Genomic DNA, 25,996 nt, shown 5'->3' with positions numbered 1-25,996 from the left:
AGCCTATCAGCCGCTTCGAGGTCAGGATGGAGGATCAGACCATCAGACCGACCTGAGGAGGGAGTACGGAGTGGATGGGGTCAAATCAGGACAGGTCCAGGCCCTTTACTGTATATAGATGTATAAACCACTCCTCTCAATCCTCCTCAGGTCTCATTTTCTTTAAACCAGAGGTCGACAAGAAGAGGGAAACATTTTAGAGGAATATTTTGATTGAAGTAGATTTGATCACTTTAAGAAGTTTGTTTTTGTTAAAGCAGCATGTAAATACTAAAAAAGACATCACTTTGCTGATTTAGGATGTTGCTGTGCAGTGTGAAGTTTTTCTAACAGACACACAAAGCTTTTGTTCAGTCAGGTAAGATATGGCCTTGACAGTTAAAGTGGATGAATCAATGAAAATAGTTTGAATTCTTCAGTTTTTGATGAAACTGTAACATTACTTACTAAACTGAAATCATGACATTACATTTCTTTAATATATAATATTTAGGTATCGCAAAATAGCTTATCTGATTTAATGGCAAAATACAACTATTAAGGTAAAACCCTTTGAGGTACATTAAATTGTAGTTTGACAATAGAACATTATTTTTAGTAGCTTTATGTAATTGTCTGCCTTGTTATTTTTTGCTACAACATTTTCTGTAACATTTTTTTTTAAGTTATGCTCTACCAACCTCTTCTTGTAAGTTAATAAAATTATAATAATAAATTATAGTAAAAGTGGTGCCCCTGTATCTCCACACTGAAGTTGAGTACAACGGATATAATTGTTTTTGTTGAAACTATGAGTGTATTTAAAGATTTTATTCATATGAACCTTAAAGAAGTTTTTTTTAATTAACTTTATATTGCCTTAAGATTAATTTAGTGTCAATAACAAACTACATGTTAAATATTGTGTCACTGCAGGTGAATACGGTTTATTCAGAGCATCTCCTGGGGAATTTTAATTTATTTAGGAGGAGATTATATCTACAAGATACATTCATCCTGAACATGAATGCCGATCATCACAGTTAAAATACAAATCAAAGGACGATTAAAACGTAGACATGGTAAGTATTTATGAGTATGTTTTTATGTTTAAACCAATAACATTTCTGTGCATTTCTTCCGTTAATAATCGTCGTTACAGTCTCGTCTGTGATTTGTGCAAAAACACAGACTAGTAAATATTTAAAAAACCAAAAGAAAAAACCAAAAGAACTTTAAAACATGTGAAAGGTCATTTATAGACTCACAACACACAACGTATGCAGCATTTAAAGTCGCCGAATCAACATAATTCTAAACGCCGTTTTGGGCCGCTGCAGTCCTCCTCCGTATGCGCGCTCCCGTCGGCATGCGCGCTCCCGTCCATATGAGGGAGTGGTGGGCGGAGCTACCATATGACGGGCTTTATGGGGGCTCGGACGTGTTTAACCAATGAGAGTGAATCTATACATAAATATTTACATGGTGGTCTGCTTCTGCGCATGTCTAATGAGGCATGGTGAGGTCGCAGATATACTGGTTGTCACACTGGTCTATCTGGGGTCAACTGGGAGGCATTCATGGTTAATATTAGGGAGAAAACAGGAGAGTCGAAGAGAAATCCAGCTATGTTTGTATGTTTTGGAAAAGCTTGGGCTAAATCTTGTTTTTTGCATTCATATTTAGATTTTTTTTAAAGGTAAATTAACTCTGATTTGTTTTTAAATAAACCCAAAATGCATGAAATAAAACCCAAATCTCCCCCCAAAATAAATCAAACTGAAGAGTACAGATGTATTTTTTTTCGTTTCACTTTTTATTTGAGGTGCAACTGTCTAGTGCAATTGTAACGTCACATTAGTGATGGGCTGAGGAACATGCACAAAACATCAACATACTTGTGCTAGGCATTTTCCTTAAGGTTTTTTTTTCTCGCCAAGTGTCTCATTATTGTGTTCAGCACTCAAGTTGCACTACGAGCAACTCAAAACACTTGGCTGTACAAAAGAGAGAGAGAAAAGAAAAAAAGACAGAAAAAAAAAAAACAACTACACACGTCTCAAATATGGTAAAACAGTCCAGGTAATCTGAGCGAGTGTGTTGAGTGACGGCAGAGGAGAGTTCACGTACAGTACGAAGCCGTGTGTCACCGCAGGGGGAGACAGCGTCATAGTGGGGGAGGTCAATAATCCTCTTCTGTTCCCACCCTGAGTTATGACATCACAGGTAGTTCAAAACCTGGCAAAACCATAGATATATATATATATATATATATATAAATATATACACACATGAATAAAACAACTAAAAAAGTCCTATATATGTATCTATGGTTAGAAACCAGGCACTTGGCAGAGTTTAATTGGAAATAATCTGTACAAACCTAGAAACAGTCATGTCCTACTTACTCGCTCTTTCATTAAGTATTTTTGCACAACACGAGGACATTATTACGTCATCAAGAGCAGAAAACAATCCCTCCCTAAAAAAAATGATTCCCTGCATAAATGTTTAATGCTCCGTCCAAGAGAAGGGGGGCGAGTGCGTTCAGGGTGGGGACGGCGACGTGAACCTCAGAACAGTTCTTGAAGTGAACAATGAGGAATAGTTAATATATATGTTATAATTTTCTATAACGCTCCCTCTTCCTCAACCCAGAATATTTTGACGTCTGCGAGGATTAAAGACCCGAAAGAAAAGAAAAAGAAAAAGAAAGAAAAAGAAAAATTCCCATTCCAGATGGGTCTTAGAGATCTTTAAAGTTTGTCCTCTGTCGATGTCGTCTGGGGGAAAAAGTGCACAGACAGCAGCACTGAAAACACTTAATGCAAGATGGAGAGTGCTGGGTTCAGGTGGGACCGGGATTAACAAGACGATGGCACATTTTCCATGGGTCACACTGCGAGGGATCGGACAGCGCCGACAAGTCCTCTGATTGGACGATAGCTCCTCCTTGAACAACAGCAGCCATAAGGCTCGACTCTCAGTTCCTGTCAGCTTTGTCTCAACTCCCCGCATCTTCACCACGACAACGACGATTGTCTGAAGCAGGTAATAAAAAAAGCCGGAGACAAAGCGGCGGACACACACACACACACACACACTCACTCACTCGCAATCCGGTGCAACTCCAAAGTGTTTCAGTTAAATAAAAATGTGCAACAAAAGAAAAGTCTGTTGTCCGGTTGAGTTGAAGCGTGCGATCCTTGAAGACGGTGGCATAGTCGGTCTGGATGTTAGAGTCAGTTCACAGTATGGCGAAACCCCTTCCTCCTCCTCCTCTTCCTCCTCCTCCTCCCATCCTCCATATCTCTCGTCTTCAGAAAGGAGGGCCTCCTTTGTGCAGCCTCTGTGTTACGCAGATGTACCGGAGCTCTGTGAGGAGGGGAGGGCCTGTGTGGTTCCGGTCGGAGGTGGCACCAGAGGCTGGGCGTTGCCGGTCGGGGAGCCGGTCTGGACCTGCGCCTGGAATTGAGCCATTTGCTCGGGGCTGGCCAGGGTCTTGAGCAGGTTGTTCTCCTGCTCCAGCTGTGTGTTGCGCTCGATGAGCTCTTTGATCTGCTCCTTCAGCACTTCCACCTCCTCCCGCACGGCGTACATGAGGTGGCTCTTGACCAGGTCCTGAAGACGGAGGGAGAGTAGACACAGAGATGGTTAGCTTGATGAATCAGCAGATTTGCTTGTCTCGGCTTCTCAAATGTTCAGATTTTAAGTTACTCTCTTATTTTCATTATTGTTAACAGAGGCTCTGATTTATTCTCATGGCTACTTTCTCTCTGCACTTCAACTTACTGACGACTAAATTAAAGTCTTAATGAAACAAGAGCTGCAAACATCATTAAATCAAACAACATGTCTTCCAAACAACTAATCCGATAATCTAGTTTTTATGTGGTTACAGTTTCTCATTCACTTGGATTTGCTTCCCTTCCCTTATTTGTAAGCAGCAATTCACAACAAATGTTATCTCGAGACAAAAAGCAGGTGAAGACCTTTCTCTTTCTTTTGCATTAATGGAATCTGTAAAAACAAATGGTTTTATCACAACTATTCTCTGATTCACGCAAACTTCCTAACCCATCCTGAGGTGATTTCTTAGTTTTCCTTAGTGGTTTTATGGCTTAAACATCGGTTTTATTTACTCACAACTCAACATATAAATAGAGACAAGGGACTTCTTTAAATAACTGTGGATTAACTGCAGGAAAAGTGAGTCAGGGACATGTGAGTGACTCAAAGACATGCTGTTAGGGGAAAAAAACGTGTGACACAGCAGACTGCCAAGGCTAAATTTTGCAGCGTAAATCACTTCCCATCAAGTGCCAGCTGTCACTCTGGAAACACAACATCAACTCCCCAGAGCGTTTCCAATCTGAGAGAATAACTCCCGTGATGCATGCTGCCTGGCTGCTGTGCCAGCCTACTGAAGTGGGATTTGCAGTTTAATAATCTGAGCATCCCTTCCTCTGTGGACCCGCCCCTCCCCCTCCCCCTCCTCCTCCTCCTCCCTGCCCCGGTGCGCAGTGAGGGAACAAAATGTTCCTGCACCGGGGTGGGAGGAGCCAATCGGCGGACGAGTTATTTATACCGAGCCGCGGGGAGGCTGCTGCTTGCCTAGCAACACGGGACAGGGAGGAGAGAGAGAGAGAGAGAGAGAGAGAGAGAGAGAACATGCATGAGGAAAAGAGAGAGGGGGGGATAGCGTGTGAACCTAAACCTGCCCAAATCAAGTTGAAACAAACCGGAGGTCATATGTCCGAATCGTGACAGAACCGGTGACTCCTGTTGCTTTAATTAAAAAACCAGCAGGTGCATACATGCAGAAAAAACGACGTTAACTGCGCATGTGCGGACTGTTTTCTAATAAAATACAGAACCGAAAAGCGCCATCATGCTTTTCATTCATTCATTCATTGCTCAATAACATCTCTCCTATCCCCTCTTGGTGAATGTCACGCACATGTGGTTTAAATCAAATTAAAGAAATGCATACTGCAGGTGATGCAGCGGCAGGGCTCTCTGCTTGGGTTACATAACAACTGTGCAGCACATACAGTACAACTGGAGCATCAGACGGCCTATTGACAAACACTGTGCAGACATAATGGATGGTTTTAAAAGAAGCTTACCATTGCTTGTTCAATCTTGTTATCAATAGCCACCACACTTGCACCAGAAGAGCTGAAAGACAAACAGAAAAAGTCATTATATTATGAGATAAGATTTAACAATAGTCGATGACTGCAGGTGTATTTGATGAGTATTTGTCTGCACTGGGGTTTGATGTCAATGTCAATAGGTTGTCATGTGGAAAGATAACACAAATAGTAATGAGAGTCTGCAACAAAGCAAATGGAGGTCGAGATTTAAGCTCTGACTTTGATGGCGGAGAATCAATGAGGCAACACTTATAGGCTCATTTATAACCCACAGAATATCACACAGACTACATCCTCAGTGGGGTATTATTACCTATTGTCAAGCCGGACTGATGCACTCTCCTTCCCGAGCACAGAGGACAGAAACGATATCGAGAAATTCCTCAGCTGACAAACGCCAAGATCCATCGCCACTGTGTAACACTGGGAATTCATGCTACCCCGTCCATTAAAACCTCCCTTTCGGCTGTTCAAACTGGAAATCCAGTGGTATAAAAGTAGAAAAAATCGCGCATTATTGTGCGGCAGGACGCTGGGTCTGCTCTCCGGGAGCTCGTAGAGCTCACAGCCGGGACGGAGCACACAAAAGACTGAAGCGGCGGGCAGCAGCTCCGCAAACCGCGGCTCCTGCTCGGGATAATTCATGCTGGGAACAGCGCCAGCTGAGACGTGATTGGCGGAGCGGGGAGCTCATTAGCATAACATATGCGAGAGAGTGACGCGGCGGCGTTTCTGATTGGAGGAGAGTTCCTCCGTTGAAATAATACATAAGACACTTCTGTACCTACTGCACCATCCGCTATAAAAGCCCGCATCCATCCGAAACAGCACCATAAGGGACTGTAGAGAGATTAGAACTTCAGAAACTGATTGGAAAGCGGTAATAATGATTTAAACTCTCCTTTATGACTTCAACTGACTGGAAAGTGCTGTCATGTCTGCTTTCATGCTTCAACATGGCTTGCAGGTGATGGGAAAACTTTTAAGCGCTTATGTGTTACAATGTCTCCCCCTAGCGGTTGTATGTTATACACTCAGGGGTCACACGCACACACTAAACAAGGCTCCATGTAATTTGAGTAAACATAATCAATTGCCCACTATGTGACCTCCCAGTAAAAGCTGACCTCAGCACTGCCCAGCTGTCACCTGTGAGAGTAAATAATCATTTACAATGACGGTGTAAGAAGAGTGGTGCGAGCAGGAGGAAAGGGTCATATGGCAGAAACGGTGGAAGCTGAGCTCCTTTGTCGTCTTCAGATCAGTTTGAGAGAGCGAGCGAGGAACACTTTGTTCTATACATTGAGAACAGGACCACCCCTCTCATTCTGGCGCTTCCCTAAATGTGTGCTTTTAGGCTTTCCTTGGACGTGTGATTCCCGACCAGAGCCCAAACAAAGATTCAAGAAAAATACATTTTAAAAAGGCAGCAGTTTTTATAGTTAATAATTTATTGATGAAGTAAGCCACCTTAATGTGAAGACTCAAAGATTCTGTCTGTAGATAATGTAATAAATTGAGGATTGTATGGGGTTTGGACTGTTTAAATGTAGTGTGTGGAGGAGGAGAACTAGTGCAGAACTAGCTTCTATTTCCATTTATAGAGTCATCCATAAAAAGTCACAAAAATGTTAAATGTCCATCACAAACCTTATGTTTTAAACCCCAAAAGGACACTTAATATTAAAAATTGTTAAGCTGAAACTATGGCTCTATGGCTATTTTAATTCAACATAAACTAAATTGATATAATTGATTTTGTCTTTCTCTATATCTCGTTTAAAAATATATCAATATACGTATCTTAAAAACTTGATATATCGCCCAGCCCTAGCCAGAGACTTTTCAATTACTGAAATTGTCGTATTTGTAATCAATCCCCGACTGATTTTCTGTCAGTCGACTCAAATGACTGACAAATCCTGAGAGCACTCAGAGGTTCAACATGTATTAAAACCATCCAGAAAGTGTAAATGCATTAAGCAGAGCTGGAACCATTTGTAAAATAAATCGAGTGACAGAAAATGTGGGAATGAGCAAAATTGAGGAAATGTGTCCGTTAAATCTTCTCTTGTGGATATTTAGTGGATTTCTTATTCTCCTATGAAGGTTTAAAAATGTTTTGGACGGTTGGTCAGATGCAGAAAGTGATCTGAAGACCGTTTTTTTAAAGATTAACTGAGAATAAAAGAAATAAGATAATCAAAGTAACCATCAGACCGAGCTCTTTTTTCAAGTGTTGTGTTACATCTGACCTCGTCAAAGGACAGTCGTCTTACATAATAAAAGATACTGGATTATTTCAGATGTACTCATTGGGTGTAAATTACTCAGCTCATTAGATCAATACTTCACTTTGAGTAGTAATCAGTGCAGGTATGCTAATGTGATAATGTGTTGGGACGCTGCGTTGGTGTGAATTGACGTCATCACCACGGAAACACGTGGTTTAGATAAACAGCAAAGAAAAGGAAACACATTAAAGATGAGAGGCAAAGGGAAACCAAAACAGGTATGGTTCATTGACTTTGACTGGACACATGTTTCATCTGAAGCTGGAAGCAGCAGATGCAGGAGCTGTTTTTTTCAGACACCTGTGCACATTATTTTGTTAGATCTGTCTCTGGCTGGAGCATTAACAAAGTAGGAAGTGGTGCTGCGTGTCAACATGGCAGTTTGGACATGAGAATATGTCACTGCTGCTTGTGTCTTTGTTTTTCACTTCCACTGCTGCTCTATCTAGTGTGGTTGTTTGATACAGAGGACATTGGCGGGATTGGGTGATTTTAGAGAACTGGAAAATAACGTCTGGATGGACATCCGCTTTTTCTGTTTTCCAAAGGAGGAGCGACACATGTACACACAGCTGTGGGAACCCTGTGTGCTTATGGAAAAAAAAAAAACAACCCTTAAGCTAAATGGAAGACTTAAACTGGGAGTTTGGTAAAAAAACAGATGTACATTTTTTGATGTTTTTATTGTAGATATTATGTTGGACAGAGTGCAGACGCATTGTTTTATTGGGCTTGGGTGCTGAAACTGGAGGACAGCACAAATGGATCAATTGGGGAACTGGACCATGACGCTTATCTCTGACAGTTAAACTGAAAGCAGATAATACGAAGAGGAGAAGAGCTCTGGTAGCCCGGACCACGTGTCAGTGAATGAACATGAGCCCAACACGCCTTCTTCTCACACACAAGTCAGGCAAATTGAACATACGTGTGCAGAAGAACAGAACGTTGTGTTCTCAAACACATTCATAGCCCTCGAGAGCAGCAGAGCGGGAGTTGAAACATGCTGAAGTGATGCAGGTAGAGGTGTCTGAGATATGTTTTGGAATGCTTCAGGTGCTACAGCTGCAGCAAATTTAGCTTTTTTTTTTTTTTACCTTCAACAAGTCAGACAACAGTCAAATACATCACAACGATAATCAGACAGATAAATTGACTCACACCCCCAGTTGATGTCCACCTTTGTTAAACCTCGAGGCTGCTGCTTTGGCGGACTTAACCCTCGCCACACCGCAGACCCCCCCACCCCCCCTGACAACACGACAATACTATAGCCATCGTTACCTCTTCAGATGCTTCTCCAGCTCCCAGAAGAGCAGCTTTACCGCCATGGCGTTCCTGCCCTGCGCTCCTCCTGCCCCGGCCAGCCCCTTCTCTCTCATTGATACACTCAAGCTAAAACTCACTCCAGTAAGAAGACAAAAAAAAAACCTCAGCGCCCCCCCCACCCCCCCAAGACCCTGTGAACACACACACACAGCTCCACCTAAAGTCCCCCAAAACAAACCCTGACACTACTTCTACTACTGCACCTCCTCCGTCCCTCCTGGCCTGCGCCCTTTGGTCCTGACCCCCGCACTCCCCTCAGAGGTGGGAGCAACACATTAGGGGAGCCTGACCAACAAAGGAGACCAGGATGGTGCCGTGTAGGACGGGGACAGGAGCAGAATGGGAGCACTTCAGTGTGTTAAGTCCTTCTGATTGCCCCCTTTCTAAGCTGATATCACATATAGGCTTCTCAGGCGATTGGGCGCACGGCAAGGGGGAGACAGAAGGATGGGCTGTGATGTCACCGAATAAGGAATCATGTCCCCTCCCCTTCTGTTGTTATATAAACAGTCAGCAGAGATTACGGTGAGCCGTCCAATAGGATGAGCTACTTTTGACCACACACCCTCGTCAACACAGCAACAAGCCACTCCCTTCCTGCTCCTCCTCCTCCTCCCTGTGATGGTGGCGGACGCAGGAGTGGTACCTCGCATCACTTTGGAGTTAAAGTAGCTGATGATAAAAACAGAACACGGTTTTAAGTCATCTGAAGGAGAATGTGTAAGTTAAACCGTGCCTGCCTTAATCGGTCCTGTCACTCCTCGTCAGCGGTTGCACACTGGACATGCACACACTCCCAGCATGGCTCTCTAGTGGAGCATGGCTCACGTGTAGCACCCATCACAAAGTCCACAACACGGTCTGCACAAAGATCATCAAAACAAGACAGCTACCTGGATGCTACATTGGTCATACAAGGCTAAAAACCTAAAGCATCAATGAATCATCATCAATCAGCATCATTGAATCTCATTAGTAAAAGACACAGTGCACATTTACAGACTTTAAAGAACAAAGGGAGGAGGAAGCCCGGTCGAGGATATGGCGCATTTGTGTGGATCACAAAATGGCGGGCGAGGGGTGTGACGGTGAGATTGTTGGCGTGTTTCAGCTCGATGCATGCAGGGAAATTATTAACCTCATTAGGCCAAGGTCACAGCTTCTTTTCTTCCCTTTAATGTATGTGTCACTAATCCAAGAAACACTTGACAAGCACAGACATGAGAAATTAAAACTAATGAAATGTCTCTAAAAGTGTTCATTGGTCCAGACTGTTATTGATCAGTGACAATAATTATTTCAGGACTTTATCAGTCATAGAAAAACACAACGCTGTGTTTACTGACTCTATATCTGCACATTGTGTACCTGCAGGCTTGGGGTCAAAGTGCGCATGCCCGCTTGGAACAAAGGCTAGAAATTTGTTCACTGACGTGGAGACAGCTTTACTGTCAGCCAATCGCTGATGGCACAACAGATTCTGCTCAGCCAATAGCGAGCAACCTTTAGGTTGTGACATCAGGGATGAGATGCTTTCATTCATTATGTATCCACATCTGTCCTAAGCCTGTGGATGTTGCATGTGAACAGAGCTGACCCATATATTACCTCATCGCTATGCTAAAGCTTGACGTTGTTGTACAGTGAAGAGGCTGAGAAGGATGTCAAAGTCACTTTAACAATTTTAAACCTTCCTTATTGGCTGAAGCACTCGGTCCAAGTTCCAGCAAGCTATTAAACTTTATAGGCTTAGTAATGAGCGCTCCACATGCCAAACGTTAAATTAAATAATTAGCAGGGGATTTTAACTCCTTCCTGAGCCCTTCACAACACGACAAGTTCACCTTTCACTCTCCTTCAAACTAAATAGATAAATAAATGGTGTTAGCGCACATCCTCGCCACACCCTGTGTTGCTTACATAAGTGGCGTGTGGAGGAATAAAAAGCAAAGAGCGGATAGTGCTTGTGTTGCCCTCATAGTTAAAATATTAAGTTTCACTCCGAGCTATATTTGAGAAGAGGAACACCCATCTGCTGGTAGACTTTAAGCATGAGACAGAGTTAAAGAAATGTTCATTCTTTACTTTTTCAGATGAACAGAAAAACAGTACATTTACACAGTATCTCTGAAAGTATGTCCGTGTATCTATAAAAAAAGAGATTTAGCTATAAGCACAGAAGATATCTTTGAGCTTTAGTGGCTCGAGATGCTCAGGGAAAGTGTCAAATCAATAGCGTTAAATGCTTCCTTGCTGTACATACACTTGAAGGCATCCCTCCTTCAAGCACAAGCCTCCTTTTATCCACACTCTCTCTCTCACAAAAGTATCCAGCTGAGTGTAAGTAACGCTTCCGCCTCACTTTATTGTGCTGTTTGAGTGAAGGCAGAGCGAGGCCGAGTTCAGGGAGCCATTCAGACACTCGGGCTGCAAGTGTGTGGTCCTGAGTCGGATCCAACTCCACCACAAATCTGCAGCAGAGGAAAAGACGTCAGCCCATTTGAAAGCAAAACAGTGCAAAACTATATAACATGTCAGACACTGACATGGGCTTCTGTTTGTTTCCATCCCCTTTATTTATCTGGTTTGTGTGCCGCCCTGTGATTCGCCCGGCCTCCTTCGGCATCACTTGTCCCGAAGCAGTTGTGAGACATTAGCTTGCGTGTGTCTGCTGCGCCGGTCCATGCATCCCGTTTGTGGTGTGTGTGTGTGTGTGTGTGTGTGTGAGGCTGTATGTGTGAGGCTATGTTTGCCAACTGGAGGAATCCGGTTTCAAGTGCTTTCAACTGCATTTACATGGAGGAGAACCAGGGCCGACAGCAAGCTCAACCTCACTGCACACACTAAAAGGGACACTTCTGCAAAGGAAGTGGTTCCATTTGCCAAATATAGAAATCAAAAGCAAAAAAAGAGGAAGGAAAGAATTTATGAGGGAGATTAGAAAAAGAAAAAAATGACAGTTAACGGTCATGTAATCAAATTTGCACCTGCAGCATCCAATTATTTTTTCAGTCCATTCCTGTACCAAGGTATTAATCAAAGATCTCCACCTCCATCTTTCCCCAAACACAGACAAAAACAAAGAGCACCAACGCCCCAAAATTCTCATGGCATCACACAGCTCCAGGGCAGCGGCTCATTGGTGCGAAAGTGAATCGGTCGCTGCCGTGCACGCAATGCCTTACATAACCTGCCTCCTCTGCCATACGGGCCACGGAGGAGCCAGAGGAGGGAGACGGGGGATGGAAGGAGGCCGAGCGGGAACATCTCCACTGGTTCACTGACACCCCGGACAGGTCTCGTTCTGCTGATGGACGAGGGATTCATTTACAACACCCTGACACATTCTGTGTTCACTATGAGAGTGGACACATTTTTGACAGGAGTAAAAATAACAGAGGGAGGTATTTCCTTCTACATTTAGTCAGGACTATGTGTGATAAATCATAACTTAAAAAGAAGCCTTAAAGGAGAGAAATGACAAGACAGCATGGATGATTTGGCACAAATACCAGAGATTTGGAGGATTATCCAAAATTAGGGAAAAACTACAGCAGATATCTCATCTCCTCCTGCTAAATCGTCTTTCTAGAAACCCTCGAAATAGAGAGAAATTATCTTTCATAAGTACATTAGTAGTTTAAAAAGCTTTGGATCCACACACATTAATCATTTCCGGCCCCGTGTGACACATTTCAAACACAAAATTGGAACTCCAAAGCCCCCTTCTGCAACTTTAATCCATGATAATGTTACACAAGCCAACGTTACACAACCTGAAAACATTCAAGCGTCACAGGAAGTTGTTTTGCCGACCTCTGCTCACACTGATGTGCACAGTTTTTGGGGGCTTGCTGTCAGTGCGTTTAGAGAGAGGATCTTCCCAGCAGCCACTGAGAAACTTTGCTCGAGGGTCTCAGCGGTGTGCAGACTTCATGCAGCGATCTGAGTGTGTTTAAACAGTCGGACGGGTCGAGGCTCTGACACCAAAAACACACACATCTGGCTTCACACAGAAATGATTATCCTTTCTCTTCACTGTGAAGCTGGCTCTTTACCGAGGAGTGTCACTATCAGGGGGATTCATGTTTTTCTAAGACAGGGAGTAGAGTGGACACATAACAAAAGGAGTTTGATATTTTAGACCCCAAATCATCTAAAAACAGACAAAAAAAATGAGAAAAAAATGTGTGTAAAAAGAGTATATTCGTTGCTTTTTACCGACAACATGCTCTACCAGATAACTCGCTGTCTATTTAGAGTTTTTCCTCTTAAAGTTATGATCATTCAGCTCTTTCATGCATGGCGTCTAATGCAGTGTGCAGATATCTGGAGGTCATTTTAAGTTGTAGTATTGTGCACCAACCAAGAGGAAGCATTTGTATGTCACTTTGTTGTGATGAGAAATAAGATCCCTAATTCAGACTGGTTGATGGAAAAGTAGATCCATCAAGAACTAAGGGTAACATCATGTAATAAATCCTATTATTCTCAGACCACAGAAAAGTTTCATATTTGATGTAAGCAATTGATTTTTATTTATTTGTTCTTGGACATTAACATCTGACTGAAAATACATCTGTCACGTCAAAGTTAAAGTTAGATTCTGCCATGTGGCTCCTTTTCAGATTTCTCTTTTCTTTTGTATTTTCTTAATAAACATTATCAAGTATTTTATAGTGAAGTCTTCAGATGTCATAATTCACTGACATTTTCAGAGCAAACAGAGAGTAAACAGATATGCAGCTTCCTCTGAAAATATAATTGATTGAATCTAATCAGTATTCTTTTTGACTTATTAAAAAAAAGTAAACTTCTTTTTATTAAATTTTTATCTTTCATGCATAAAAGGGTTAAAAACAACAACATGTAGCAATGAAATCCAAGTCTCCCTCTCTGGTTTCTTGTGTCATTTCCTTAGCGGGAAAACGCTCAGCAGTATATTGTGCTCCTGCAGCGAGCTCAGCTGGACACCTTCATGTGTTTTGGCACCGAAATATTCAATTATAGGATCTGAAGTATCACATTTCTCTCCTGTAAAGTGCACTGACTCTACCTCTGTGAGAAAAAGCCAGAGGGTGAAGTTCTATAAAAACTACATTTAAGTACAGGTGCCAGAGGAGCGTTCGTGGCACAACCAGTCAAAACCAGAAATATGTCCTCTCCTCCTCCGTTCATGTTTTGTCCCCTGAGCCTGAAGGGAAAAACAGTTCTGCACCATTAAAAAATGTCTCCACTGTAAACACCTCCAGCTTCTCACACACACACACACACACACACACACACGTACACACCACCGTGTCAGGGAACTCGTAAACGCGAGAGCCGAGACATGCATGGACACATATTCCATTCTCAGTGGCCCTGCGCCTCTCTTCAAGAATCTGCAGCTCGCCATGGAGGCACAAGGCGAGCAAACGTGACACCCGTCTGCTTGGCTATGCAGCAGCACCCCCTTTAAACCCAACCAACCCGCCCATGCCTCCTAAAACCGGATCGGGCAGAGCGGGATGATGTTCTGATCTAGATGCATTAAGATCACACCAAGACACAGATTGAGAATCCCTTGAGTCTTATCTCCACCAGGACTCAAAGCTGATGGAGTCTGAACGGGTGATGCATGAATAATGACGTCAGACCACTGAGACTCGGTGTCACATAGATGAACAGATGATCAAAAGAACATCTTCTATATCTACTAATGTAATGATCAACTAAGAAAAGCAGATAACTGAGGCACTGAAATGTTTAGGATTAACGCTAAAATAAAACATTAAGAAACACTTCAATTATTGATGAACTATTCAAATAGTAAGAGATGATTTTGTTGATCATATGGAACCCTGTCTTTATGAGTCCTTTTATTTTATTCATGACTTTTATGTTTAATTCAATCTGTTATGTGTTTTACATTTTCTATTTCATTTACTGTGCACCACTAAACACAAGTCAAATACTAATTTCTGCATTTGCATGCTGAAGAAGACAAAGACGTATTTTCTATTATTTTCTCTTTAATTAAAAATGTATCTGATATCACATCACATCGATTGCAGTCTTCTGGGAATTAGCAAATATCATATTGTTAAAGAATGTCCGGTCATCATATTGTGATGACTTTCAGCCCTAGTTTTTTAATGTTTCTGCAGTTGAATATTTGTTTTAGTATAAATCCAAGTATTAGTTGATGACATTACAATGCAGGTCAAGAGACTCAAAAGTCAGATTGATCAAATCTGTGTAGCTGGGAAATGATAGTATCTTCTGTCATGTGACAGCAAAGCGTTTTGCAATAGTATAAATAAAAAGGCGTCCAGAAAAAGCAAACAGTCTGACTCAGTTATCAGTCATTCAGACGGGCGCATGCAAACTCCATCTCTTAAAATAAGCACACCTGCTGTGTTACAAACCCTGTGAAAGGAAATATTATGTCAATAACTGTCCCACTGAGACATTCCACAGCTAGAAAACACACTTATTAAAAGGCTACACCCCCATGTCTAACAGTCAGCCACGCATTAGTTTGAGACTTAAACATTGCGTGCAGGAAGGACATTTCCACTTTGCTGCAAGGCACATTTTAGGTCACTGATTCTCAAAGCACGTCACAGTTATATAAAACAACTACTGACCAGGAGCGGGGATTTATGAGCCAATACTGCCCCCTTGTGGGATAATGGCAGTACAACACAGTGAGAGAAGAGAATGACAGTTTATGTAATGTCTCTGCTGAAGCGTGATTTTGATGTCACATCTCGTTAACAGACAAACGAGTTAATGAGCAACAGGTGTTAAACTGCTTCTGACATTCAGGAGACGCCGCCCAACAAATGAGAGAAAGGAAGCTGCTCCAAAACTAGAAGATCCACTGAACAGGAGCAAGAACCCAATAAACCCTGACATTGAACTTTCAGATACTGCACACATGACGTACTCAAGTACAGGACATAAGAGGCAGAGAGTTCCCACAGAAGCACATCTGTTTCTTGTAAAACATAAGCACCTAAAGTTTACTGTGATGAGGATCAGATAAAGAAACAGCAGCAGAGCTGAGGCTTTAGAGTGTATTCCCTTATTTCATCAGAAAAATGCAAAACAAATGATAAGATCTAAGTCTAACCAAAGGTCAAAATGTGCGTCAAGTTTTAGAATACACTGAAACCAGACAAGGAATGTACAGGAAATAGGAAACAGGAAATAATTCAAAATGCAAATGTACACTTCCATATGTTCAACTCCACACATTTAACGACTTTAAGTCCTGTTTTTGTAGCTTTGTTTGGTCTATAAGTAGTGTGAGTTTATGGAGACAGAGGCAGAAGTGGGTCCAATAAAGTTTTAGAGATTATTAAAAGAGGTTTTCTTTAAGAATAATCTGGACTTTGTGCAGGGTTGACACAGCAGGGGTGAATCTAGATTAGATAAGCAGGAAAATAGTCCATGCAAAGTCACAAAGTATACGAGAGTTGGCATGGAAGAAGGCTTTAACTAGGAATGAGTGTATGCTGCTACAACCAAAAAAACATTTGAAAATGTGTCAGAATTATGAATTATTAAAACTTGTAATCAAACGAAAGAGTTAATTTTGCACAGATGTATTTCTCTGAAATTAACTCCATTGAGGTTTCAGTTTGACATTTTAAACCGACAAGTCTCAATTAATTTAGAGTGAATGAATGAGTCATTTAGGTGTATATAATCATTGCTCATCTTATCTTGGGGTGTGTTCACGAGAGCAATGGCTCACAAAGACATTGTTCGTATGACTCATTCTACTTTTGTTTGTATGGGTGACTCAACGTACTCCACATATGGTTGCAACGTCTACATTAATGTAAAACATGCAGCATTATGGGGATCTTCTTAAGATACTTCAAGACCCTGGCACCTCCAAAAAACAAAAGCAGCTCAAGCTTTTGTCCACACCTCTGCATCGTAAAAAGCAAAAGTGAAACTTAAATCATGATGAGTGGAAGCCGATGGAGCCAATTTATTATCACTCACACATCTGATAGGTTATCAGCAGAACAGCCTTCAGGCACAAACTGGCATCACACACAAATATTCAGAGATGGTGTGAAGGAGCCAAATCTTTGTGTAAATGCTAATGGGAGGACTTAATGGCTAAAGTTCATGACAAAAAATAAACAAGCATTAAATCAAAACCAGAAAAGCTTAGGGCAAAATCACTTGCAGCGCCTTGAAATGACAAAAAGATCAACTCAGAGGGAACACTTGAGCTTTCATCTGTGACTGATCATGTGTTTAAAAAAGGGACTGATGCCCAAAAGTCATGAAATGTAAATGTTTGTTGAAGTTTTGAAAAACAAGCAGAGCTTCATCAGAGTTTGGGAAGTGCAGTTTGAAACCAGCTCACTAACAGAAAACACGCCTGCTGCAGAACAAGGCCCTTTTAATTCAAGCTATAAATTTGTGAGTGCTCAATATCTTTCAACCACAGATCACATGTTAACTCCATTTAAAAGGCAATAAAATACTAGAAAAACATTCTCATTTAAAAAGGTGTTAACCAAACTAAAAGAGAAATGATGTGTGCAAGTTTTACAGGCAAATAATCCCTGCAGGATGCACCTTCAACTTTTACAGCTCCAGAGGATGACGACATGCACATAAACCACTTTATAAATCGCTCTATGACACTTCATCTCTGACATGAGGCTGGGTATGGAATGCACATTACCGCTGTGTCAAATGAATGAACATAAAAGAATCAACACCTGGGAAAAGGAAACGTTTTTAAAACCTTCTGCTGAAAAGTGTTGACTTAAGAAAAAAGTTTTGCCAGGCTGACTTACTCCAAAGTGAAGCCATAAAACTAAAGCTTTTCTACATACTCCTGCAGGCATGGCTATTCATAAGGTATCATTTGGTTTTAGGCACATCACCAAAGCATGCTGTACTGGGGAAAAAAAGGACACTAACTGTGCTCAAAGGCCTGTTGCTTCATGAAATGATACAACACGTTCATCCTTAACAGCTCTGCAGAAGCTATGATTCAGTTTAAAGGGACATCTTTACAGTGAACTGCGACAAACTCTGATAAGACAAATGACAGGTGTGATTTTAACTGGAAGAGTGCGTTTTCCTGCGACTGTGAACTGACAGCTCTCAAGAAGTCAAATTACTCCAGCAGCTCTGACCTGCAGGCTGAAATTCCACCTGGGGAGGACCTGATGAAAGCCCTGATTCATATCATCGTTCCTTACAGCACTCTCACTGACATCCACCCCGCTGACAGACAAACAAACAGGTGAATAGAAATGTAGACACACCTTCTCAACATCCCTGTTATACCACATGACAGCAGTCACGCATCATGCTGTGTGAAGATCAGCTTTTAAAAAGGCATGACAGTGTAAAGCTTTAAGAGACTCTGACAGGAAGTGAACACCGCAAGAGAGAATGAAAAGCATTCAAAGTCGATGTTAAACCCATTCTCTACAGCTAAGCCTCTCATTTAAAATACAAGATACTCATGCAATGGCCTTTTTAATGTTCTTGAACATTGTGAGATCTTAACAACGAACTGATTCTTTAATTACCACTGCCCATGAGCAGTCGTCTAATGTAAATACAGCTGTAAATGTATGATGGTAAGGGGGAAATTGACTTTAACTTGGCACTGGATTGGATGCTAAAAGCTTTGGAGAAACATGCACGTATGCAGGGGAAGGAAAAGGGTTGAAAAGAACAGTTAAAAAAAGCTGAAATGATGCACCAAAGGCTGCAGAAGGAAAGGAAGACAATACGAGACGCAAAGAAAGCAGAGACAGATCGCAGCGTGACATGAGCAGGAATATAAACAAAGCAGACACACACATGGATGGTCTGCAGGACAGTGGCCGATTCACCGCAAGACAGACAGATAGATGGAAACATACTCACAGAAGGCATGCAGAGACCATGCACACAGACACACTCTTACAGTCATGATGGGGTGCCACAGATTGCTGACAAAAGCCTCCACACAATGAACAGCCCCGCTCTGTCTGCAGCTAAATATTACAAAGACTATGTCAACATGAAAGCAGCAGTTGTTGAATCCCCCCGTCTCAAAGTTCTTTGAGTTCAAAGAGAAGAAGAACAGCTGAAAATACATGAACATGTAGCTTCTGCTCAGCTGCTGTGTTTAGAAAAATCTCTACTGGTTCAGTTTTTGAATCATGTTACCATTTGGGTTTCTTTTCACCTAGAGCTTTTAAATTTGTTGCTAACAGCTAAATAAAAGCGACAACATTTAGGAACAAGTTTCTATTTCGGTTATGGGGACAGGGTGAGGCCATTTAAGTCCCTCTGTCCCCTGCAGGCATTATTGTTGTACTCACAACATGAATCTCCTGCTAAACCAGAAAGCAGGACAGTACAGTGGTAACACTAGCCTGCTGCCACAACAGTGCTCCATTTCTCTGCAGCGAGGGTTCATCTGATTAATGCAACACAACTCCTGATTCTGTCCACAGACTATGAAAGAAAGACCGACGCTGTGTTTTCAAATAGGGCATCAGATGTTTTTCCCAGATTCTTTTTAAAGAAACCACCTGCAGCTGAAGTAACCACTTGTGTGCAAGAAAACTAACAGCAACATAGAATTGAGTTATTGTGCATATGAATAAACCATGGCACAGATCCCTGAGGGTGATACAAGTCATCAGATTTAGTATCAAGCAACTGGCAAAACCTGAAGAGATAAGGGAGTTCAGAAGAAAAGAGAAAGGTAGCGTGAAGAAAATGTGGCCTTACTGACACAAAGAGTCCTAATGTAATGGAAGTGGATGTGTGATCATAGGGGTGCGACGGGGGCAGAGCATCTGCTGAGTCATCCGGCACCCTCAGTGACTCAGCAGCTCCTCTGCTTCTATTACAGCCACTGATATTTTTACAATGCCAGTGTCCAGTGAGCTTTCTTTCACCCACTGCCTCATGAAGGCTGACAGAAAGTTGCCTCAGGGGAGAGAGCCAATGTGACATTGGACTTCTGGATCTGAATGAAAAAGGATGGTGTAACAAGAAGCTAGACGCGATGACGGTGGTTTCTGCACCTTTACCAACGACGTATTGTTAATACACTGCAAAAAAATTCATTATAATGAAATGTTGCGATGAATAATAGTAAACCCAGCTGCAGCCTGAACAAGAATGTACCAAAAATAGTATTTGAATAAACCTCTTTTAGCAAAACAAAGTTAACAACAGATTAAACAAATTGGCAGCACATGCTGTCCGTTCTCACCTGTCGTCATCTCCTTCAGCATGCTGAGTCCTGAGTCCTGCAGCAGCAGCGACCATGAAAGCGCTCGCCTCAGCAGACATCCCCATATGGGCCAGAGTCCCAGCAGCGACAGCGGCTTCCGCAGCCCCCTCTCCACCTGCCGCCCCCAGCCTGGGCAGACCAAGAAGGCCTTGGTGCTGGAGCAGAATCCTCTGTGCGTCCTCCAGCTGCGATGTTTTGATCGAGCTTCCTCCTCCCGGGACGTGGGTGAAGGTTGCGCCCGGGTTGAGGAGCGGCTGGAGTACAGCTGTGAGAGGCATGTATGGAGAACCATAGTTGGGTGCTACTGGACCTGTAGCATTGGAGGAGGGCTGGACTCGTGATTGTGGGTGAGATGGGAGGTTCTGTGGCTGTCCTGTGAAGGTTCCCTGTGCAAGGGGGGCCCCCTGACCCTGATGAGGCAGCTGCTGGGTGATGCCGACAGCTGGCTGGGATGTGACCCCTGGAACTGGTGCTATGGAGATTCCTGTTGTAACATGCGGCAACGGAGGCTGAACCTGGGTCTGGAAGGGAGCTGTGGGCTGGATGAAGTCTGGTTGACGGACACCTCCCAGGGGCATGCCTCCTGCATGGAGCTGAGGGGCAGGATAACCTCCCTGGGGTGGAGCCTGGTGGGGATCCACAGCATAGGGCAGCTGCTGTGGTACTACAGGTGGAGACTGATTAACACCAGTCTGTGGTGTTGCTGTAGTCAGAGGAGCCACTGGTTTTTGCATGTGAGCCCCAGCAACCACGTCTTGGGGTGAAACATATGACAGAGGAGCAGTTTGGGCCATCCCCTGTGGCGGGCTCTGCATTGCTTGTGGACTAGTGAAGTCCTGGCTCGGCAGCTGGTAGGGCTGCAGCGTATGAGGCGGCTGCACAGCAGGTAACCCCTGATTAATCCCAGCATTACCTGCCTCAGTCTCTGCAGCCACCTCTGCACCTTTTGGTGCCTCAGCTGTCGTTGGATGAGGAATCTCCTTTTCGTAATACTCTGTGCAAGTCCATCTTCCTTTTCGGAACGGCTCAGAATTAGTATCTAGTTTGACCACCCTGAAACGAGACCCTGTCTGAGTTTGGGTGGGTTGGGTTTGAGTGTTGGGAGCAGTAGCAGCAGCAGCAGCAGCAGACGGGCCTGATCCTCCACCTTGCACGCTCACGTTAGTGTTGTCAAAACCTGCGGGCCCAGAAGGTGGAACAGCAGCAGACATATTAGAAATGTTCACACCACCTTGTAGTTGTGGATCAGTGGCTGTAACATCAACAATAGGGGCTAATGGTTGCGTTGTCAGACCTGTGTTATCCAACATAGGTGGCCTTTGGGACTGGCTAAGCCCACTTTTCATAGCTGGGCTTGAACAACCCAACGGTGCAATCGGAAGAGCTGGTTCACCTCCTCCCATACCATCAGAGTAATGGTGGGACTGGCCGTGTTGCTGAGGATAATAATGATGAGACACGGTCCCATTTACCATCGAGGTTTGCTGCTGGGACCCCTGAGGGACGGAATGAGGGTGAAGAGGCTCGTTGGGCGACACCAGTCCAGGTGTGTCCACGCCATGGAGGCTGTTCAAAGTCTCATCGGAGGAGCTTCTCTCTGGCACACCTGTGTCTGTCGCCCTGGAGACGGAAACGTCCAGCATATCGGAGGAGGAGAGGTCTTCGGTGTGAGACTCGTCCATGTCGTCGTAGCTCTCCGTGTCATCTGCTAGACTGTTGTTGCCGCTCACGTTGATTTGAGCTGAGGTGACACTGGTGATCTGGAAGCCGCTCTTCTTCTTCACCTGAGTGCCAGACACCTGGGACTGCTGCTGCTGGTGGAGGAGTCCAGGAGAAGAAGACCCAGCCGGGGTTGCATTCTCATCAGCCGAGGTAACTCCTCCTCCAGCGGCTGTGGAAGTGGCGGACGCCCCGCTGCTGCCCCTCCTGAAGTGGAAAGACGTTTTCCTGCTCCCAGTCCCGGGAGGCTCTCCAGAAAAGTCCTGGTGGTGCATCCTTTCCTTGCAAAGGAGTTAGTCAAGGCCAAAAAGCTTGGGTCAGCTGCAGTATCGCGATACTAACGAGCCATAAAGTGAGAAACAAGCTGGGTCAGCTGCAGTATCGCGATACTATGGAGCCATAAAGTGAGAAACAAGCTGGGTCAGCTGCAGTATCGCGATACTATGGAGCCATAAAGTGAGAAGTCAGATGATTTATGTCCTTTAAAGAATCAAGTGGCCCAGAAAGGACAGCTTACAGCTTGTGTCCCACTTCAAAACACTTGTATTAATCAAACTCCATCGAGAAACAAACACCGAATCCAACGAGTAAAATAAAATAAACAAAGAATCCAGTTAGCCGCCAGTTAGCTCCGGATTAGCGGTGCTCTTTGTGGATATTAGAACTGGTTTTAATGGTTACTGTAAGTGTCACAGTTGGAAACCAGTAATTAAGCACAGTCCTGGGTTGTAAAGGTGCCCTCAGATGGTCTTCCAGGTGAGTGTGGACGCTTCTTAGCTGGCCGGTTTGTGTCGCAGGAAACCAACCGTCGCATCCATTTCTCTCCGGGCGTCGATCCTCCGCTTTCCCCCCTCCCCGAAGCAAAAACGAAGAATAACGAAGAATAAACACCGTCCCTTGTCAAAAGAAAAGGTCGTCTAAGTAATATCCGTCTTTGTAGTGGTAGAAAGTACTCGTTAAGTCCATCTCGATGCGTCTCACCGAGTCCGTGTTTGCTGTATCATTGCCGGTGACCAGCGGCAGCTAACGGGCTGGGAGGGGAGGGAGGAATGCAAACACTACAACCGCGCATGCGCGTATCTGCCCATTTCCTTTTGGCTGCTGCGACGTTCATGCTCGACTGCAAAGTAGGAATATGCACAATCCTGATTTTTAATTTTTTAATTTTATTTATTAGCACACATCAAAATAGTTTTAACAAAAACATAAAAGGTGTGTCAGGAGAGGTCAAGAAGCCAACATGCTTATAAGATAAGATAAAGATAAGATATACTTTATTCATCCCAGCAGGGAAATTTAGGTGTTCCAGCAGCCAGCATACATACAAACACACACACAACACATATATACATACATATCCCACCCATACAATAAAAACATGAGCCCACAATACAGTTTGATATATGCAGCTCAGGCTAAAGTTTAAAAGTTTAAATGTCCTCTGTCCTTACTTAAAGGGGAGTCGTTATAAAGTGCAATTGCAGTAGGTAAAAAAGTGTTTTTAAATACAAGGGACCTCACCTCTTAAGAGACAAATAAATCAACTAAACAAATCGAATTACACAATTTCAAAACAAAATTAAATATAAACACATATACAGTAACCTATACACGTATTCATACACACACACTTAGACATACAATAGAAAGACTGAGAATGTTAACCCTCCATCAGCTAAATGAAACAGGCATTCATCTATTAAAAACTGAGTGAATGAGTGAGAGTTTGACCTTATGGATTAAATGTGAAGACAGTTTCCTTTTAAAAATGTGTTTTTTGGAATTCCATATTTGTACCCCACGATATCTGATGGAAAACTGACCGTGTTTGGTTTTATAAAAAGGAAGATGATGATCAATCTGTCTGGTAGAATATGAATGAATCTGGGAATTCAGTTTTTAAAAAATTGATTGATTGATTAAATTTATTTCAGACATATCAAAAATACAACACGAAATGAAAAGCACGAAAATACAATAAACAAAAAACAATGTTTTATTTATTTCACAAAAAAAGAAAATTACATATATTCAATTGCTATGCCTGAAAAGGAGTAGGAAGTATAAAACTTATTTAATCCTACCCCTTTTCCACAGCTCAATAATTAATATTTATTAAATTAAATTAACTTCCTGTGTTCCTTATAATCTCTCTATATATACAATTTGCTATACTATATTTATACTATATTTGATATTTACAATCCAATGATTTTCCATACACATATACAACTTGATATACTATGATTTTTTATAATTTATATATTTGTACAAACCATACATCTATATCTACATATCTATTTGTACTATATTTACATTTTATATATTATACAATCTTTATATCTATGCAGTATGGATATTAGGTTGATAAGATAGCAATCCTACTTTTGTTCACTACAGTTATTCATTTCATTACAATTTTAACATTTTGATATTGGAAAATGTACTGATCTTTAATTCCTATTATCCCTTAACTCATGTGCAGGCCTATCTGTTGTCGAAATTACAATTTTTACTAAGCAATTAAAGGCACCATCAGATTCTGGGTTGTGTTTGTTTATTTTCTTCTCACCCCGCTGTTCGGGAAGTGCTACTATAAGCCAGCTGTGACAACTGAACAGTATTGATTGATGTCTCTGAAGCTGCTCCAAACATTAGTGTTCTGTTTTTTTATTGACCTAATATTTGGTTATCATTAACAAGTTCCACCCTCATCTAACATTGGCCCTTAACACTAGTTTTCAAGTCCTGTAATACATATTTAACAAAGCCCATTTAAGTATACTGACATTTTTGAACATTTCAGTCAGAATTTTCTTCATTCAAATAACCTTTGGATGGACAGGATAATAATAAGCCAATCATTGCTGACAACACATCATGCAAATCAAGTCCTGACACAAAAACTAAGTTGATCCTTTGTCCCATATAGGGCCAGCTTGTTCAACCTGTTTGGGTATAAATCCACCAGGCTTAGGACTTTGTACAGACCCTCCTATACAGATTAAACACAGCACTAAACCACTCAAAAGTTTGATCCATGAACTTGCCTTCTGGCGACAGATTCTCATGTTAAACCTACAGAAGGAGGTATGACTGATGTGCTGCCAGAGTTCAGAGAAAAGAGTTGAGACATGTTGGTCAGAGCACTTCCAACATGTCAGCATCACGGCTATTCATAAACACATCACATGCACCTGTAGGGGAGGGCCGGCCTCTGGGAAAGTTCCACTCTGAAGTCTGATTCCAAAGGTTACGCAATGTTGAAACTGAAGAAGGTAAACAGAGAAATGTAAGCCATGCTTTCTGTAAACGTTCAACCTGAATGTCCATACTGTTCCTGGACCTCCACCAGAACCTCTACTGATGGGACATTTAGTCTGTTTGGATTGACACAGGAGGGTTGTGTAATCTTCTGGGTATACAGTATGTTAAGTTTTCTATACATGTATTTGTGTTAAAGGACATTTGGACAAAAGGTATTAAAAGTACCAGTACATCTAGAAAAACATCTCAAAAATATCAAAAAGACAATATTTATCAATTTATCAAGTATTTAAAAATCAATTTTTAATATTTTAGGATAATTTCAATTGTTCATACAAACAATTTTCCTAAAAATATCCAGGTTACCTGAAAAAAATAAAAGGATTTACATTATTGAAATAAGGTGTTAATATAGGAAAACAAAAGTCCAGTGGAATTTATTTCAGTCACATAATTAAAACAATTTGATCCGATATGATAAGTGTTTGATAGAAAAAGAAAACAAGGATAGAGGATAAGAAAAATAAAGCTGACCAATTCTGTCTCAGTGGTGGAAAATCTTGTTTACACGCCAGTTTCAGAGTGATCCACGACTTTAGAGTTGTTTTAGAACTTAAAAATGTATACTGTGGGTGAAATGCATATACAGTCAGTACTCCACATGCATTTTAATCAAAATGAAAACATGCCCGGTGCAGCCTGCACTTGCTCTGAAGGTCTGAGCCTGAAACAGTCCACACTGAAAGAAACACAAGACAGTCATTATTAGAAACATTTTTCTTTTTACTTAAAAAGAGCACTGTGGGGTTTTCCCTACAATATTTATATTTGCCACAAATATTAAAGGTATCTCTTAATGGTAATTCTTTGCAATGAGCCAATGCATAACTACAGCTATTCCCTGCACTCTAACTTGCTTCAGTTACAGATCAGTAGAACATTTAATAAGATCATAATGATAATACAGTCGGCTCCAC

The 25,996-nt window shown here is 42.2% G+C and overlaps 1 protein-coding gene across 4 annotated transcripts; it reads right to left on the bottom strand.

Annotated features, from left to right (window-relative positions):
* Positions 1-1,774: 1,774 nt before the first annotated feature.
* On the bottom strand, positions 1,775-22,803 carry zgc:65895 (uncharacterized protein LOC393546 homolog). 4 transcript variants are annotated; one of them, XM_065951797.1, is made up of 3 exons: positions 20,013-22,795; positions 5,109-5,160; positions 1,775-3,600 (listed from the first exon to the last, which is right to left on the bottom strand). In XM_065951797.1, the coding sequence occupies exons 1-3, from the start codon at positions 22,025-22,027 to the stop codon at positions 3,334-3,336; spliced, it is 2,334 nt and encodes a 777-aa protein (XP_065807869.1). In that variant the 5' UTR covers positions 22,028-22,795; the 3' UTR covers positions 1,775-3,333. The 4 variants fall into 4 exon arrangements, with proteins under 4 accessions (XP_065807869.1, XP_065807871.1, XP_020513989.1 ...); XM_065951799.1 differs by lacking the exon at positions 20,013-22,795 and adding an exon at positions 8,717-8,829; XM_020658333.3 differs by lacking the exon at positions 20,013-22,795 and adding an exon at positions 5,452-5,798.
* Positions 22,804-25,996: the final 3,193 nt, after the last annotated feature.

This window comes from Labrus bergylta, chromosome 24, assembly GCF_963930695.1.
Source record: "Labrus bergylta chromosome 24, fLabBer1.1, whole genome shotgun sequence".
NCBI lineage: Eukaryota > Metazoa > Chordata > Actinopteri > Labriformes > Labridae > Labrus > Labrus bergylta.
The sequence above is the reverse complement of the archived record's forward strand: the minus strand, read 5'-3'. Positions and strand labels throughout refer to the sequence as shown.